Here is a 19,372-nt window from a genome sequence, read left to right as displayed (position 1 = left end):
GTCTGCTCGTATGAATGTAACACATCATAAGAAATCTGTGCGTGTATAAAATTAATGAAAGGATTTTCAGTATTGTTTGTTTTGATTGATCCTTGCATGTGATTCGTTTTTGGTGTGTCTTAAATTTGGGTACGGAAAGACAGGAATTGCAACATGTCCTAATGTGATTATTTCACTTCAGAAGGATATGATTTAATTCAATAAATGTGTGCGCTGTGTCCTTAAAGATGTGACACTGTTCCAAGCATGCGGGGAGCTTGTGATACTGTGATATTTTTGGTATTTTGGTTGCACAATAAACTGCATCTGGGATTTAATTAAATTTGGACTTTTGAAGCCTCTCTGGCTCGCCCTGTCACAGGAAGGAAAGACTTTTTTTAACACATTTAATATAGGATATTCATTTTAACAACCATCATCAGATTAATCCGTTATTGCTTTTCTTTCAACATATTATCATATCAGCAATATCCAATATTGGTCAACCTCTAAATCGTATGTAGTGATACATGGCTTAGGGGTGGGGTTAGGCTGCTGACTAGACAGCCTGACGGGCGTTATGCAGAACAAGGTCATTGACTGTGACAGTTTTCTTACACAACGTGGAGGAGCCCTTCTCCAAGTGTTTGCCCATATCTTCCATGAGAGAGGGAGGGAGGAAACGTCATAAACATCCCTCTCCTGCTCGGGTTTTGGAGTTTGGGCAGTTGATGTTGAGCCGAGCGAATGCTCGCTCGCACACATCGAGGAGAACAGCTGAATCCCTGACCGGTGGATCCTGGGACGATGAGATGGCCTCATCGTCCTCTTTGGGGTGATAATAGACCAGAATGTAACTCCTTTACACTGAAAATATCACCATTGCAGTCTCTGATTTCAAGCTCGATTACACTTCCTAGTGCTTGACACATACGCGGAGTGCTAGATGCAACAAGGAAATGTACCAAACAATATACCACTGTCTCCTTAAGATGATTCGCTTATGTTTTCCTCTTTTGTAAGTCGCTTTGGATAAAAGTGTCTGCCAAATGAATAAATATAAATGTAAATGAAATGTAATCGAGCTTGAATCATGATTGCCAAGGAGACAGTTGATGTCTAGATTTATAGTAAAAAGGAGTAACATTTGTTTTGTTCTCACCAAATACCGATTAGAGTGCTTCATATGATATGGATTAAAGCACTGGAGTTTTGTGGGTTACTTTTATGCTGGCTTTATGTGCTTTTTGGTGCTTCAAAGTTGTGGCCACCATTCACTTGTATTGTTTGGACCTACAGAGCTGAGAAATTCTTTTAAAAATCTTTGTTTGTGTTCTGCAGAAGAAAGAAAGTCATACGTTTGGGATGGCATGAGGATGAGTAAATTATTTTTGAGTGTACTTAACCTCTACTGTGATTTTCTAACCTCTTCGCATGTGAAAAGTTATAGTATATCTACAAAATATTAATTTGCCTGAATAAAACATTAGACGTAAAGTCTGTATGAGAGGCTCCTGTTGATTATGCAGTGTTATAGAAGAGTATTAATTGTATTTGGGGTGTGTTATAGGGCTGGTTCCTGATAATGAGGTCCGTGTGAGCCTGAAGGCGTTAGCTGTCAGCTGTGTAGGGGCAGCAGCAGCTCTTCTGCCAGAGGCTTTCTTTAACAGACTTTACCTGCACCCGATAGATGGACAGCAACCAGATGGTGAGAAAGATGCATACTACTAACCCATCAACCTGTTTGTCCATGAGTCCAATTACTCACTTTATGTATTTTAGAGATTAATGTACCATCAGTGCAGCTAATAAGAAGACAGACTTAAACTTTGCATCTTTTTCAGGTTTTTATTCATTTTTTATAGCTAGGGACAGGGGTAAAGCTAAGCACTTTCAAAGAGCGCTTATTTTTTTTAGTACATTTCTGGTCAGTTCCATTCAGTTCAGCTTCAATTCACCTCAAATCAGTTCATTTCAGTTAATCTGAATTCAATTTTGTTTACTTCGATTTACTTTAGCTTAGTTGAGTTCAGCTTCAATTCAGGTCACTTCAGCTGAATTCACTGCAGTTTAGTCAAGCTCAACTCATTTCAGATCAGTTTAGTTCATTTATTGTCATTGCACAAGTACATAGTTTTTGTTTCATTGAAGTAGATTATATTAAGTTGTGACTTCATATGATGGTGTGTGAATGTGTTGTTTATGTGAACAGAGCAACAGAACATCAGTGATGTACTGCAATACATTGAACATGGGGACCCTCAGATCAGAGGAGCCACAGCCATCCTGTGTGGGGCTTTAATCCAGGCCATCCAGCTGAAGACACGATACAACACAGAGACTTGGCTATCACAGATCCACAGCATCACAGGTGAGAACTACAGTACAACTGCAGCACTATCAAATAAATCACAGACTCCCAAGGCCCTTCTTTCACACCCTCTCAATTGCTCTTTCTCAGGAAACTCTGTGACACTGGAAGACTTTGTGCCTCTGCTGCAGCGCGGTCTAAAGGATGAATCCTCAGTCACATGTAAAATGGCCTGTGCTGCTGTTAGGGTGAGAAAGCATACGAACATATCCTTTTGCTTTGACCTCATTTAAACACATGTAAATAATGCTAGTTACGCCTGAAAGAAAAGGATAAATGTGTCATTCAGGTCTGGGAGATTATTATAATATTGCGTGTGTGTGTTTACAGCACTGCATCATGGCACTGTGTAGTGGCAGTCTCAGTGAACTGGGTCTGCAGCTGCTCATTGACCTCTTGTCCCTGAAAAACTGCTCTTATTGGCTGGTTCGCACTGAGCTCCTGGAAACACTTGCTGAGAAAGACTTCAGGTGAGAAGACTCCAGCAGTACCTGCGCTCAAATACAGCTAATTTTGATCTAAGTTTGTGTTAGATGCAGATATACTGTATATCAAGCAGCAATACTAAGTATAATGGCTAAGTATAAAATACAAAAACCTTTGTACAGTTTGTCTTAAGTAAACCTGCTTCTGTTTCTGCATGTGGCAGGTTAATTAGTTTCTTGGAGAGAAAAACTGAGAAGTTACACAAAGGAGAGCATCACTACACTGGGGTAAACTATGTACTTTGTTTCTCTCTCTCTTTCTCTCAGTCGGATTTTAGGAGTGAATGCACTTAGCTGCATAGAAAGATATAGGATGCTCCCTTGCTCCCTATTTAGTGAATGACTTAACCTCCAGTGTGCTGTCTGTCTGCACTGGTCTCAGAACAGTTTGAAATGCACCTTTTTTTTCATCCTAACTCCATATAAAACCTCTGAAAGCAACATTTTTCAGCATTTGGCTGAACTCATTCATTCTCAATGTGATAATGAACAGTAAATATAGGATTTCTAAGGAAAAATTACACATTAGTGTACATTGTGCTTAGCAGCGTTAACAAATAAATTGCTTACATTTTTAAAAATGGCATATCAAATGAAACTAGAGACTAATCTTTTGACTCAAAAAGGTTTTAATGTAAAAGCTTGTAATTAGGTTTCTTACCAGATGTAGTTTTGTTGGCATTTCTCCCAAAGACAAACTGTGCTGTGATCGGTGCCATGTTTTTGTCACGTGACTTTGTTTGTTGAAAGTTTAACCCTTTACTGATAGCCCAGAGTCTTCTGAACTGAGATCAGTCGATTTAAATTATTTAACATTGAGCATTACGTATAGCGAAGCCAAAATACAACGTCCACGCATGTGGACGCAGTGTCACACGAGGATATATTAATATGTCTGTCCCATCCATCCATCCATCCATCCTATTTATCTAACCATCAAACTTTTAAAACTATTTTGATACTGGCTTGACAAGTTTAAAGTTTATCTTGAGAAACTCTATCTATCTAGTTTAATATGTTTTAAATGAAGATTGCTGAAGATTCATTTCAAATATTTAGAGAAGTTGTGTATTTGATTAGTGAAAAAATGTGTCTATGTGATTATTTTTACTATTAATAATGTATCTAATGTTTTTGTTTAATATCAGTTGTTGAGGCTGCAGGACAGAGTTCTGAATGATGTTGTGCTTTACCTGCTGGGCGATGAGGATGCACGTGTCAGACACATAGCAGCTAACACCATCAGCAGGTTTTCACACACTTTTTACATCTGACTGATTATCTCCCAACTACATGTCACAAATCACACACTTGCATTTTGATCAGTCTTTTTCTTTTCCCTGTCCTCAGGTTAGTGCCCAGGTTGTTCTATGACTGTGAGCAGGCTCAGGCAGACCCGGTTGTGGCCATTGCTCGAGACCAGAGCAATGTGTACCTACAATTACTAATGCACGAGTCCCAGCCACCATCACTCTTCACCATCAGCACTATAACACGGTACAGTACACTACATCAACACAACAGACACCAGTGTTTCTCAATACTGCTCCAACACTGCAAATTTTAAATGCCTCCCTTACAAAATGCATTCTACTGATTATTGCATTTATATGGTGCTCTATGACATCAGCTGAGTGAAAATACAATATAAAGCAAGCTTTTCTTCATGTGTTCATTGTTCTTCACTCATTTAGTCACACCAGTGTCCATGCAGTGCAGGAAGTGTTCATCTGGCAGCTTTCATGTTTATGAGTATATACTTGACTTTAATCTTATACATCATGTGATATGCTTCACTGCAGAACGTACCGCAGATACAGCCTGTGTCAGAATGCGCCGGATATTACCGTGGAGAACAATTTGTCTCGTGTCATCACTGCCATCTCCCATGCACTCACATCTTCCACTTCCAGAGCTATTACAGTGAGTGTCTCACCTTTTATCCAAAAATTACCCAAACTGATATGACTTCCTTTCTTTCGTGGAACACAAAAGGAGATGTTAGGCAGAATGTTAGCCTCAGTCACCATTCACTTTCATTGTATGGAAAAAGATGCATCTCCTTACATCTCCTTTTGTGTTCTATGAAAGAAAGAAAGAAAGAAAGAAAGAAGGAGAAAGTCATAGGGTTTTGGAACAGTATGAGGATGAGTGAATGATGACATTAGTTTCGTATTTGGGTGAACTATCCCTTTAACCTTCACATTGACAGCTGTAAAACTAAACTAGGGATGCACAATTTATCAGTATTAGTGTTTTTAATTATTGTATTGGTCTGAATCAAGGTGCGTGTCTATTCCAGGTTACTAAATAAAGTACTAAACAATTATCCTTGTTTCTATCATACATTAAAATATTTTGATGTCTTGAAGCATGAAAAGATTGTACTTCATTGTGAACAATGTTTGTCCTTTTATTAGTATGGGAACCAGAGCTTTGGCATGTTCAAACTGACAAGTAAACACATAACACAAACACAAAATCATATTTCTACTCAACGTTATCTGTCTTTTCCAGTTTGGCTGTTGTGAGGCTCTGTGCCTTCTGTCTAGCACCTTCCCAGTGTGCACCTGGAGCACAGGCTGGCACTGTGGCTTTGTGAGCTCCTCTGTCTTTCACCTCAACCGCTCCAGCCAGTACCGCAGCAGAGGACAATCCTTCAGGTACACACACAAAATCACACACATTAAATAATGTTATGTCTGTTTCTTTTCCTGCTTATGTAGCAAAACCTGAACCTTACAGCAATAAGTCTTTCTAAAGTGCAATTATTTTATCCATCTGTGTCACTCTTTCCATAGTCTCCCTCAGCCTGGCAGTAGTGAGGAGGTACGCAACTCTCTGACGGTGGGCGTGGCCGGTATGGTTCTGTCTCTCCTCTCTTCCGCCTGGTTTTCTCTTGATCTCTTGGCCCATCAGGCTGCTCTGCTGCTGGCTGGAAACCTTCTTGCAGGTACACACTCATTTACAGTTTAAGTGTGCTTTTCATCAGTTTATCCAAAACACTTAAAAGCATTCTTTGGAGGTAAAATTGTTCAAGGTCAATATAGAGGTCGACCGATAATCGATTTTGCCGATACTGATAACTAAGGTGACGGAAAAGTCTGATAACCAATTAATTATTTTGTTTTGTTTTTTTCCAATTTGGCATGCCCAATTCCCAATGCGCTCTAGGGCCTCAATCCGGGTGGTGGAGGATGAATCTCAGTTGCCTCCGCATCTGAGACAGTCAATCCGTGCATCTTATCACGTGGCTTGTTGAGCACGTTACCGCACTCTATTCTCCGCGGCATCCATGCACAACTCACCCACCGAGAGCGAGAACCACATTATAGCGACCACGAGGAGGTTAACCCAACGTGACTCTACCCACCCTAACAACCGGGCCAATTGGTTGCTTAGGAAGCCTGACTGGAGTCACTCGAACTTGCGACTCCAGGTGTGGTAGTCAGTGTCTTTACTTGCTGAGCTACCCAGGCCCCCGGCCGATATTTTTTTAATTCCATTTATAAAAAAATCACTTCATGAAGCTGCTGTTATACTGTAGAACCAAACCTAACTGTAGAATCCTCCAGCGTTGGCTACAGAGGAATTAAAAAAACTATCGACATCAATTCTACAGATAACCGATAGTTCCACAAAGCAACTATTGGCACCGATTCATTGGTAAATCTGATGTATTGGTCTGCCTATCCTTGCTCGTCTATATGAAAGATGTTTTTTTCCACCTATTTATTAAAGCTGTTGCACCAAAGTGCATGAAGAGTCCTGGGACAGGTGAGGAGGACTCTAGCTCTGCCCCCTCCAAGCAGGAAGAGGCGTGGTCTGCTCTCAGTGACAGATCTCTGGTTGTTATGGTGGAGCAGATGTTCTCACACCTGCTGAAGATCATGAACATCTGTGCGCATGTGCTGGACGACACGCCCCCAGGCCCTGCTGTGAAGGTAAAATAAGCATTCAAATATCCTGATTACAACACATATAACACCTCAGTAATATTTAATTGAGTAATATCCAGGGCTCCCATGATAAGGGAATTTTAAAGGTGTGATATCCAGGCTTGGAAAAGTAATGTAAATTAATAAAATCTTAAAAAGTCATGGAAATTTCTATAGAAAATATAAATTTTTCTGAGTACGTTCAGTTGTACAATATTTAATTGGCTAGAAATTGATATTTGTGAGTGTAATCACTAAAATATAAACAGCAAAATCCTTATCCGGTAATCACGAATGAGAATAACTAGGAAAAGTCATTAAAAAGTAATAGAAATTAATTGGTCAAAAGGGGTGGGAACCCTGAATATTTAATTTTAATATTTAGTATTTAATCACTTTATTGTATCCTCTCATTGCAGGCTTCATTATTTCTGTTAATCCTTTCTCCAGGCCACATTGCCCTCATTGGTCAACACTCCGTCTCTCAGTCCAATTAGGCGAAAGGGCAAAGAGAAGGAGATGAGTGAGACGAGCACCACCCCAATGAGCCCAAAGAAAGGAGGAGAGACCAACACAGGTACACTGATCATGCAGATGAAAACAATGCTCTAAATAGACAAGAGAAATAGGTATCCAGCATGTCTGGTCTCATTCATTAATGGTTAATTGTGCTGCTTGCACTGTTTTCATACAGGTAGAGCAGCAGACAGCACATCAACTGCAGCGGTTAACAAGTCCACCACTCTGGGCAGTTTTTACCACCTCCCCACGTACCTGAAGCTATATGATGCACTGAGAGCAACTCAAGCCAACTACAAAGTCAGTCTGTGTTCAATTCTCATTCAAAATAGTGTGAATATGTAAAGCCAAGAGCACATTACAAGACTGAAACTAGTCGCTCTTTGATGTTTTAAGTGTGACTAGTCCGTGGCAAAAAGCCCAAGTTTGTAGCCAACTTGCAGCAGCTTTTCTTGCAGCTCTTCTACTGTGCATACTTGTGACACACTACAAGTAGTCCCAGACACTATGACCCCGTTTCCACCTGGTATTAAGATGTGTTTTTGTTGATCCAAGTGGTCAGCTCTAAATACAGGTGGACACAGGGTCCAAAACATTTTGTGATCGGATCACTGAAACCACATACAGAGGTAGCCAAAAATGCATGAGAACAGGACGCAATCCATCCTGAATGCATCCCGGACAGCAGCGAAGTGCCACCCCTCACATATCAATCAACCGCTGTGCTAAAACAGGAGTTTCAACTTTGTGTGTTACGAGCGGCTTTAAAAGGAAATAACTGTCCGATCAGAACATTTGAAAAAGCAGATACATACACAAGTGCGAGAACTTCACGGAACTTCTTCATTGTGTCTGATATCAACATGCAGGGACACATAAGTAAACACACATCTGAAGCTCAATACAGGTACTGCACTAAAATAACAAATAATTCTGCTCGAAATGTTGCGTTTGCGCTTGGATTAAATTTCAACTGTATCTGGGAGCAGCGTGCAGTTTTTTTCCCCGTATTCTTTGTTATTTATGATTTTTCCGGATTATTATCATGAAGTAACACACTGACATAGTGATTGATGTATGTCAGCATAAAATCAGAGACCCTCACCTCAAAATCCGAACCCAATTGGTCATAGGACACGCATTTGACATGCATTGTAATGCCAGGTGGAAACAGGAATGCATCTTGACTGACCACATGTGATCGGATCACCGAAAACGCATCTTAATACCATTGTGTGCTTGGCTTAAAGGGATAGTTCACCCAAAAATTTTAATTCTCTCATAATTTACTGACCCTCCTGGCATCCCAGATGTGTATGACTTACTTTCTTCTGCAGAACACAAATTAAGATTTTTAGAAGAATATTTCAGCTCTGTAGGTCCTCACAAATTTTGAAACTCCAAAATCCACATAAAGGGCGCATAAAAGTAATCCATATGACTCCAGTGGTTAAATCCACGTGTTCAGACATGATATGATAGGTGTGGGTAAGAAACAGATAAATAATGTTTTGTAATAAATTCTCCTCCCTGCCCAGTAGAAGGACCTGCCCAGAGTCACCAAAAACAGAAGGAGAAAGTGAAGGAAAATGGACTTAAATATTGTTCAGTTTCACACCCACATCTATCATATTTCTTCAGAAGATATGGATTTAACCACCAGAGTCGTCTATAGTACTTTTATGTTGCCCTTATGTGGATTTTGGAGCTTCAAAAATTTGGCACCCATTCACTTGCATTGTATGGACCTACTGAGATGAGATATTCTTCAAAAAATCTTCATTTGTGTTCAGCAGATGAAAGAAAGTCATACACATCTGGGATGGCATGAGGGTGAGTAAATGATGAGAGAATTTTCATTTTTGGGTGAACAAACCTTTTAAGTAGATTTAAAAGTGCTTTGTATGTAGTAGTTATTCATTAGGCAGAGCTATAAATGTTTCCATCAAGTCTGTTTTGCTGGAACACATGGATATAATATGGATTCATCTTGCTTACAATATTTGTTTTCATTTTCAAGGTCACATTAGATCTCCACAACACCAACGAGAAGTTTGGGAGCTTCCTGAGGTCAGCACTTGATGTCCTTTCTCAGCTGCTTGAGTTGGCCACCATTTTGTCAATGAACTGATATATGATATCTGAGTGTTTAGAAGTGGATTTCAAGAACAAACTTTCATCCTGTCTTTATCTGTTCAGAGTGTGGAAGAGATCCTGAGTTACCTCAAGTCCTGTTTCTCACGAGAACCGACTATGGCTACTGTGTGTGTTCAACAGGTCAGGCACATACAGATATATTTAATTCCTCTGTTATTTAGTGACACCAGAGATTCAAACTCAAAGGTTTCACTTTTTGCTGTTTACCTTTAGTTGTTGAAGGCATTGTTTGGGACCAACATTGCGTCTCAATACGAGGGGGCCTCGTCTCAAACGTGTCGGTCACAGGGCAAGGCCCTCTGACTCAGCTCGACCAGTGTGAGGCCTGGCCTTTATCATTACTGCTTCATGGCTCCATACACACACTTTACCCAGGCCCTTGCAGATGCCAGTCTCAGAAACATGGTGCAAGCTGAACAAGACCAGGATGCCTCTGGGTGAGTGAAAGAGTACATATATACATTATATTACTATAATGAACATAATTAAGAAGACTATTGTTTGTTACATGTCTGTACATGTCATCTCTGTTACCCTGTAGGTGGTTCGATGTCATGCAAAAAGTATCCAATCAGGTGAGGTCAAGCATCACCAATGTCACTCGCCATCAAGGAGACAAGGTTAGCATTCCCCTTAAAAACATGGCTAAAATGATAATACAACATTGTCAAGGCTCAACAGTAGAAATTGCTTAGGATGGCCTGGACTAGTAGTTCAGATTTTTACTTGGCCTGACAAAATTTTCACTGGCCTCATCATAAAAATATAATGCTATTTATTATTAATTGTGCTGTCAGTCGATTATTTTTTTTAATTGTGATTAATTGCATAATTTTTCATAGTTAATTGCGGTAAATCTTAGATTTTGAAAATGCTAGAATTTGCTCTCTATTATTTTTCTGTCAAAATGCATTCATTTCCTTTTTAGGAAAAAAAACAAAACAATATGTAAAAATAATGCTTTATTAATATTTCCCAAACAAAGCCTTCCAAAGTATAAAGCACCAATTTAAGTAACATTAGGTGTTTTCCTATTAAACACAAGTGGGAGGTTGACTAATTGATAGAACTAGTCTCTATAGGTTGCATATTAATTGCAGTGCACATTACATTTTTAAACTCTCACCCTCCACAATATCAATCAGCTGGTAGTCTGTGGCTATCCGCTTTGCTTCAGCAAACGTGAAGCTGCATTAATGATTCGCGCCAGGCCATCAACGCCAGTGTCAAGCACCAATTTGGACTCCACATGAAAAACCCTGTTCCAACCAGTGTTTGGAATCACATGGAGCTAAATGAAATGTCAGAATCTAATGTCAAATCGGTAAATGTGTTAATTGCGATTAAGAAAAATTAACACATTTAATTTGTTTAAAATTAACACATTTAATTTGTGTAAACACATTTAAAGGGATAGTTCACCCAAAAATGAAAATTCATCAAGCCATCCCAGATGTGTATGACTTTCTTTCTTCTGCTGAACACAAATGAAGGAAGATTTTTAGAAGAATATCTCTGCTCTGTAGGTCCTCACAATGCAAGTGAATGGTGACCAGAACTTTGAAGGTCCAAAAATGACATAAAGGAGGCAGAAAAGTAATCCATTAGACTCCAGTTGTTAAATCCATATCTTCTGAAACTATATGATGGCATGAGGGTGAGTAAATGATGAGAGAATTAAAATTTTTAGGTGAAGTATCCCTTTAATGTGTTTAATGTTTAACACTTTATACATTTTAAATTAATTGCATGCGTTAACATGTTAATTGACAGCTCTAACTCGCTGTTACTAAGGTTAGGTTAAGGGTTAAATGTATTGGGAGGGTTAAGGTTAGGGTTAGGTTTAGGATATAGGGCTAGGTGTAGGGTTTCTTTGGGACTCCAGACAAACACAATAAACACAGTGTATGAACATCGCATGCGGCTCTCGCGAGACTTTATGTAACCAGGGGGTTACCTTCCAGACACGGCCGCTTTTGCATTCAGAGACAGCTGGACAAAGCACAACAGAATGTAGCGAGTTTTTCAATGTTTCAAACTACATTTTAATTGACAAATTCTAAAAACACAGTGCTTATGACTAGAGGCATTGAAAACAGGCATTGAAAACTAGTGAAACGCGATGCAACTAACGTGAGACGCTCATAAAATGTCCAACTGCCACATTAGTACATAGACCAACAATTAAAAATGTGGAAGTAGGCCAATAATAGGGTTATGCTCAATGGTATAGAAAGAACACAAAAATTATTTTGAATTTTAAACCACCACAATGGGGGCCTGGGTAGCTCAGTAAGTAAAGATGCTGACTACCACACCTGGAGTCGCAAGTTCGAATCCAGGGCGTGCTGAGTGACTCCAGTCAGGCTCCCTAAGCAACCAATTGGCCCGGTTGCAAGTGTGGGTAGAGAGTCACGTTGGGTTAACCTCATCGTGGTCGCCATGATGTGGTTCTCGCTCTCGGTGGGGCATGTGGTGAGTTGTGCGTGGATGCCACAGAGAATAGCGTGAAGCCTCCACACCCGCTAGGTTTCCGCGGTAACGCGCTCAACAAGCCACGTGATAAGATGTGCAGATTGACTGTCTCAGACGTGGAGGCAACTGAGATTTGTCCTCCGCTACCCGGATTGAGGTGAGTCACAACACTACCACGAGGACTTGGAGCGCATTGGGAATTGGGCATTCCAAATTGGGGAGAAAATGGGAGAAGAAAAAAAAAACACCACAATATATGTATAGGATGTAATGTACTTGAATTATCTAAATTATCATATTCATTACAGTTGAAGTCAGAAGTTTACATACACTTAGGTAGAAGTCATTAAAACTCTCTTAACTCTTTTTACCACTCCACATATTTAATATTGGCAAACTATATTTTTGACAAGTCGTTTAGGACATCTATTTTGTGCATGACACAAGTAATTTTTCCAACAATTGTTCACTGACAGATTGTTTCACTTTTAATTGACTATATCACAGTTCCAGTGGATCAGAAGTTTACATACACGAAGTTAACTGTGCCTTTAAGCAGCTTGGAAAATTCCAGAAAATTATGTCAAGCTTTAGACAATTAGCCAATTAACTTCTGATAGGAGGTGTACTGAATTGGAGGTGTACCTGTGGATGTATTTTAAGACCTACCTTCAAACTCAGTGCCTCTTTGCTTGGCATAATGGGAAAATCAAAAGAAATCATCCAAGACCTCAGAAAAACAAAACAAACTGTGGACCTCCACAAGTCTGGTTCATCCTTGGGAGCAATTTCCAAATGCCTGAAGGTACCACGTTCATCTGTACAAACAATAGTACGCAAGTATAAACACCATGGGTCCACGCAGCCATCATACTGCTCAGGAAGGAGACACATTCTGTCTCGTAGAGATGAACGTATTTTGGTGCAAAAAGTGCAAATCAATCATAGAACAACAGCAAAGGACCTTGTGAAGATGCTGGAGGACACAGGTAGACAAGTATCTATATCCACAGTAAAACAAGTCCTATATCGACATAACCTGAAAGGCTGCTCAGCAAGGAAGAAGCCAATGCTCCGAAACCGCCATAAAAAAGCCAGACTACAGTTTGCAAGTGCACATGGGGACAAAGATCTTACTTTTTGGAGAAATTTCCTCTGGTCTGATGAGAAAAAAATTGAACTTTTTGGCCATAATGACCATTGTAATGTTTGGAAGAAGGGTGAGGCTTGCAAGCGGAAGAACACCATCCCAACCGTGAAACATGGGGGTGGCAGCATCATGTTGTGTGTGTGCTTTGCTGCAGGAGGGACTGGTGTACTTCACAAACTAGATGACATCATGAGGAAGGAAAATCATGTGGCTATATTGAAGCAACTTCTCAAGACATCAGCCAGGAAGTTAAACCTCGGTCACAAATGGGTCTTCCAAATGGACAAAGACCCCAAGCATACCTCCAAAGCTGTGGCAAAATGGCTGAAGCACAACAAAGTCAAGGTATTGGAGTGGCCATCACAAAGCCCTGACCTCAATCTGATAGAACATTTGTGGGCAGAGCTGAAAAAGGAGCAAGGAGGCCTACAGAACTGACTCAGTTACACCAGTTTTGTCTGGAGGAATAGGCCAATATTCCAGCAACTTATTGTGAGAAGCTTGTGGAAGGCTACCCAAAAGATTTGACCCAAGTTAAACAATTTAAAGGCAATGCTACCAAATACTAACAAAGTGTATGTAAACTTCTGACCCCACTGGGAATGTGATGAAATAATTAAAAGCTGAGATAAATCATTCTCTCTACTATTATCCTGACATTTCACATTCTTAAAATAAATTAGTGATCTTAACTGACCTACGACAGGCAGTTTTTGTGCAATTAAATGTCAAGACTTGTGAAAAACTGAGTTTAAATGTATTTGGCTAAGGTGTATGTAAACTTCTGACTTCAACTGTATATATTATGTTTATAATTATTTTAATCATTATATATCATGTAATTAATTTGATCAAAAATGTTTATTGATTGACAGCAATAATTTTTATATGTGCCAGAAAAAATATTTTTCAAGTTTTCTTAACAATAAATAAACATACTACTGTAACTTTATACAAAAAAATTTGATGTAATGTACAGTGTAATGTACTCCATGACTATAAAATCCATGAACACACTTTTGCTGAAAAATGATGGCATACGATTCAAACACTTAACTGATTGGTTTATAAATTTCTGAAATTAAAAAACTGATGCATCTAAGATATGAAGTCATTCTTGCATTTTTTTTTAATTTTTTTTTTTTAAACCTGATTTTTGTTAGCCAGCTTGATATCATTCTCTTCAGGACAAGTTTAAATTAGAAAATTTGAAACAACAATTTTCCATGTATCATGTAAAACCAAATGTTTTGTAAGGCACAAAATCATGCATTAAAGTAAGATTTAGTGGCAGCGCAACATTAGGGAAGTGTCATTTCCATCAGCTGGCCCAAAGCACTCTCACACTGGCCCTGGTCAGCGCACCATCCTTATTGTTGAGAACTGATTGTTATCCCTGGAGAAAATATCCCAGTGTTTTAGACATGCTGACATTGTGCTAGGTTGTGAAAACAAGCATAGTGGTGGTATTTGTAAAATAAAAAGTCCTTACATAAAATAAGAATTACTTGTAAAATTGGGGGATGGAGGTGTCGATGTTGTTGACTGTTGGTGTCTGGGGTGTAATTATTAAGGGAGAGAACCAGGTGGATGTGTTTTGTCACACTGTACCTCACTACAGACCACTCACTGCATTAAAAAGCATTTTGGGTGTGTTTGATTGTGAACTCCATGCATGTGCATTTCAGAATGCTATTCATAATCATATACGCTTGTTTGAGCCTCTGGTGATAAAGGCTCTGAAACAGTACACCACCAGCACCTCAGTGGCCCTGCAAAGACGGGTGCTGGATCTGCTCGCCCAACTAGTGCAACTCCGAGTCAACTACTGCCTGCTCGATTCAGACCAGGTGAGTCATTTAGACATGAATCAATTAGACGTTTGAATGAATTCAACTGACTATGGTAGAGATTCCAAACAAATCTCTGAGTTTTTAAAGCATTCACCACAGTCATCTGATAGCACTAGGCTTAAATGCTATAGAAGTGCAAACATTGCACTTACTAATACCTACAGAAAATTTAAAGAGTGTGAACTAGGATACAGTTTATAGACATTGTAGACAATCAACATTTACTAATTTTTTTTTTTATATTTGGTAACAACACTCTAAATTAAACAAGACTATAGTCAGAAATGTAACATTTCTAATTCAGAAATAAATAACGTACACTTACTGATGTATAAGATGAATTAAGATAAGTGTTTATCTTGTACATCTTTTATATCATCTGTGTGCTCCATAGTATAGTACAGTTTCCATTAAAGGGATAGTTCACCCAAAAATGAAAATTCTCTCATCACTCCATCTCAAATGTTTATGACTTTCTTTCTTCTGCTGAACACAAATGCAGATTTTTAGAAGAGTATTTCAGCTCTGTAGGTCCATACAATGCAAGAGAATGGGTGCCAAAATTTTGAAGCTCCAAAATGCACAAACACAGTATAAAAGTAATCCATAAAACTCCAGTGGATAAATCCATATCTTCTGAAGTGATATGATAGGTGTGGATGAGAAACAGTTCAATATTTCTGTCCTTTTTTTCTATCACTCTCCACTTTCGCTTTTAATTTTACATTCTTCTTCTTTTGTTTTTTTGATTCACATTCTTCATACATATCGCCACCTACTGGGCAGGGAGGAAAATGTATGTTAGAAACGAACTTAAGTATTGATCTGTTTCTCACCCACGCCTATCACACCACTAGACATGGATTTAACCACTGCAGTCGGATGGATTACTTTTATGTTGTGTTTATGTGCATTTTGGAGCTTCAAAATTTTGACACCCATTCACTTGCATTGTGAGGAGGACCAACAGAACTGAAATCTTCTAAAAATCTTTGTTTGTGTTCTGCAGAAGAAAGTATGTCTTACACATCTGGGATACCATGAGGGTGAGTTAATGATGAGACAATTTTCATTTTTGGGTGAACTATATGAAGAACCTAAAACTTAGAGTAAATTAGAATTATGGGTAATACTTTACAATAAGATTCCATTCGTTAACATTATCATGAACAAACAATTAACTATATATTTTTTTATTAGTCTTTGTTAATATTAGTTAATAAAATACAGTTGTTCATTGTTAGTTCATGTTAGTTCATAGTGCATTAACTAATGTTAACAAATACAACTTTTGATTTTAAAAATGTATTAGTATATGTTGAAATTAACATTAACTAAGATTAATAAATGCTGTGAAAATATTGTTCATCTAGTGTTAACAAATGGAACCTTATTGTAAAGTGTTACCGAATTATGTATTATATTCGTAATCCTAGTAGAACCTAGTTCTTAATGGTGGTTCGTTGATCAGGTGTCAAATTAATCATGCCAGTTGAAAATAAGATTATGTTGTAAACTTTAATTTTTTCTCTTTTTAATTTCCCAGCAATCCCTGCTCTGCAGCCTATAGTGCACGACTTGTTTGTGCTGCGCGGCTCTAATAAAGCTGATGCAGGAAAGGAGCTGGACACTCAGAAGAAGGTGGTAGTGTCCGTGCTGTTACGCCTCATTCAACACCATCAGGTAACACTTAGATCTGTAATGACGTGTGTATTGGGTTGTGAAGTAGCTTAAATTCTTTATGAAATGCCTTTTGTGTTTTCGAGTGAAACAGGATATTCATAAAAAAAATTATTTTATAATTACTCTTGATTTTATGCATTGGGAGTTTTGAATCATGAACACTTGGCATTCTATACCAGAATAAAACCATGTACTTGCAGGGCAGGAGTTGAAAAAGTAAGAGGGTTTTGTGAAGTCAACCAAAAAGGAAAGTCTTTTCATAGGTGGAGCAAGTGAAGACATTTTCATAAATGATTCCAAATACAAACAATTTAGATGTTCATTATTATGAGAGGTCAACCGATAGTGGATTTTGCCGATACAGATAACTAAGGTGGAGGAAAAGGCTGATAACTGATAAATGGGTAAATATATTGATTTCCTTGCAATTTTAATTTGAATGATCTCGATTTTTAAATTCCAAGATCGATGTGGTAAATGTAAGTAAATCACTCGCATGTGCGACCAAATGTTGCGCTATGCGACTAAAAATGTCTGTGATTGCCACTGGCTGGAAACTTTCAGATTTCTCTCACCAGTGATTGAGTACTATAGTAGTGAAGAAGTTATTATCACCAAGAGTCTTTCACCTGTGTGTTAAGAGTTAAATTTTGTCTTAAATTGTTCTACTATGTCCAAAGACGAGATCTACACAATTCGTTTGTCATTGAATAATGTCTCTCTCAATATCCTTTCTGTTCTTTACAGTCAGTTGTTGATTAAAAACAACAATAAAGAAACATTACATTCTAATCACACATCGATGCGCTAAAGAACGCACGTCCTCTCTCGTTATATACGCTCACTGGCTGCTGCCAGTAGTCTTAAAGAGACTGTACCGATATAGCACGTGTTCTACATATCAATGTATATACTTGTAAATAGTACAAATTATGCAAGTAAACAATAAACATGTAACAAAAATATATATATGCAACAAAATATTTATGTTTATAATATTTATGAGATTTATAGATGGAATAGACTGAATTTTAAAAAATGTCAACTAATTATAAAATATAATTTGTAAAATTAATATTTTCGATTTGTACCTATAAGGATTACCTAAAAGGTACAAAGATCCCTTAATAATTTAGAGTCTTAGCTGAGAGAGAATTTCTTTTATACAGTATGTAAGCAAAATGGTAACATTGTAACAGAAAAATACCCATTTGAATCAACATTGAATCAAATCGAACTGTAATCGAATCGAGAGCTTGTGAATCGGAACAGAATCAAAACGGGATTATATATCCATATCTAGCCCTAATAACTGATTAATCGCCCGATAGATTTTAATTTTTACATTGTTTTATTGTATGTTAAAAAATGTTCTTAGTCTTTCCTTACTGTGACGGGCACAGACATGGGGGCTGCAAGAATCCAAAATGAGTAAAATACCAGATGCACGTTTGTTGTGCATCAAAAAAGCAGAAAAAATGAAGGTTTGTGTATAACACAGGACTGTTAATTATAAACAAGCCCGAAATACACTGCAGACTCTTATTTTGAAAGGTCTGTGCTTCCAGCTCACACAAACACACAAGGGAAACAAAACATACACTCTTACAATTATCTACAATGTATTACAATATAATCGCTATAAAGTAAACATTGTCATATGGCCTAATAAATAATGTATGAGCAGTTATTAATCAACAGTAGATCATTATCAATAGTAGATCATCAATGATTGCTAGTTCATTTGTGTCCATAAACAGTGATGGTGACTTCAGAGTCTTGACTAAATTACACTGCTCTAAACAGTATGTAAATATTCACCACATTAAGCTTTTTGTAGCCTATACAGTATATTCACCAGATGAAGGGTTTTGCCTGCAGAGGAACACAGAAGAATAATAAAAAATAAAAAAAACTATCTGCGTTGACTTTTGCAGATAACCGATAGTTCCAAAAAGCAACTATCAGCACGGATTAATTGGTAAAACTGATATAATGGTCAACATCTAATTATTATAATTTTTGAGACGATGGCCACTGATCTCAATGATCATGCACAATAAGATCAATAATGTGTATTCAGATAATAAATAGACCATTTTAATTTTATATGACTTTAACCTTGTGCTGTGGTGTAATCATACGTGTGTGTGTGTGTGTGTGTGTGTATGTATGTGTAGGTTCTGGAGGTGTTTATTCTTGTCCTACAGCAGTGCCACAAGGAGAATGAAGATAAGTGGATGAGGCTTTCACGACAGATTGCTGACATCATCCTGCCGATGATCGGCAAACAACAAGTGTGTCTCAGTCTAATATTCTAATCTTCTGTCATCAACCTGACATCTTGATACATTATGTGATGCGTCAGTGCAGTTGCATCTCCTATTCAGATTTCAATCTGTTGAACGGCTTTGCGGTTTTTTTGGATTATTTCAGTCAGTTTGCTGTAGTATTCTCAGAGATTAATGTGGTTTTTAATTAACTATGTTTTACGTTTTTGCTGCATTGTGTTTGACAGATGCACCTGGACTCTCATGAGGCATTGGGAGTATTGAACACCCTGTTTGACACAGTGGCTCCCTCCTCCCTGCAGCCGGTGGACATGCTGCTGAAGAGCATGTTCATCACACCATCTACCTTGGTAAGAACACTCAGTTAGATATTTGTAGGCCCACACAGACTCTGTGCCTGCAGAACATTGACGAAAGCTCTGCAGATTTTCGCAGAATATGACCGCCCATCAGTCACAACATTTTAATCCT

At 38.2% G+C, this 19,372-nt stretch overlaps 1 protein-coding gene across 1 annotated transcript in view; it reads left to right on the top strand.

The window, feature by feature from the left end:
• LOC127444768 (huntingtin-like) overlaps window positions 1-19,372 on the top strand; it is a 96,823-nt gene that overhangs the window by 46,962 nt on the left and 30,489 nt on the right. The window contains 22 exon segments of the mRNA XM_051704319.1: window positions 1,550-1,687; window positions 2,192-2,350; window positions 2,441-2,538; window positions 2,681-2,820; window positions 3,000-3,063; window positions 3,984-4,084; window positions 4,186-4,332; window positions 4,638-4,758; window positions 5,353-5,498; window positions 5,637-5,788; window positions 6,577-6,779; window positions 7,224-7,350; window positions 7,468-7,592; window positions 9,313-9,447; window positions 9,492-9,569; window positions 9,663-9,886; window positions 9,991-10,069; window positions 14,763-14,924; window positions 15,322-15,325; window positions 16,474-16,610; window positions 18,791-18,907; window positions 19,129-19,251. Of these exon segments, the coding sequence (XP_051560279.1) occupies window positions 1,550-1,687; window positions 2,192-2,350; window positions 2,441-2,538; window positions 2,681-2,820; window positions 3,000-3,063; window positions 3,984-4,084; window positions 4,186-4,332; window positions 4,638-4,758; window positions 5,353-5,498; window positions 5,637-5,788; window positions 6,577-6,779; window positions 7,224-7,350; window positions 7,468-7,592; window positions 9,313-9,447; window positions 9,492-9,569; window positions 9,663-9,886; window positions 9,991-10,069; window positions 14,763-14,924; window positions 15,322-15,325; window positions 16,474-16,610; window positions 18,791-18,907; window positions 19,129-19,251 (2,780 nt within the window).

Source organism: Myxocyprinus asiaticus, chromosome 8, assembly GCF_019703515.2.
Source record: "Myxocyprinus asiaticus isolate MX2 ecotype Aquarium Trade chromosome 8, UBuf_Myxa_2, whole genome shotgun sequence".
NCBI lineage: Eukaryota > Metazoa > Chordata > Actinopteri > Cypriniformes > Catostomidae > Myxocyprinus > Myxocyprinus asiaticus.
Note: the sequence above shows the minus strand (reverse complement) of the source record. Positions and strands in the feature narration are given on the sequence as shown.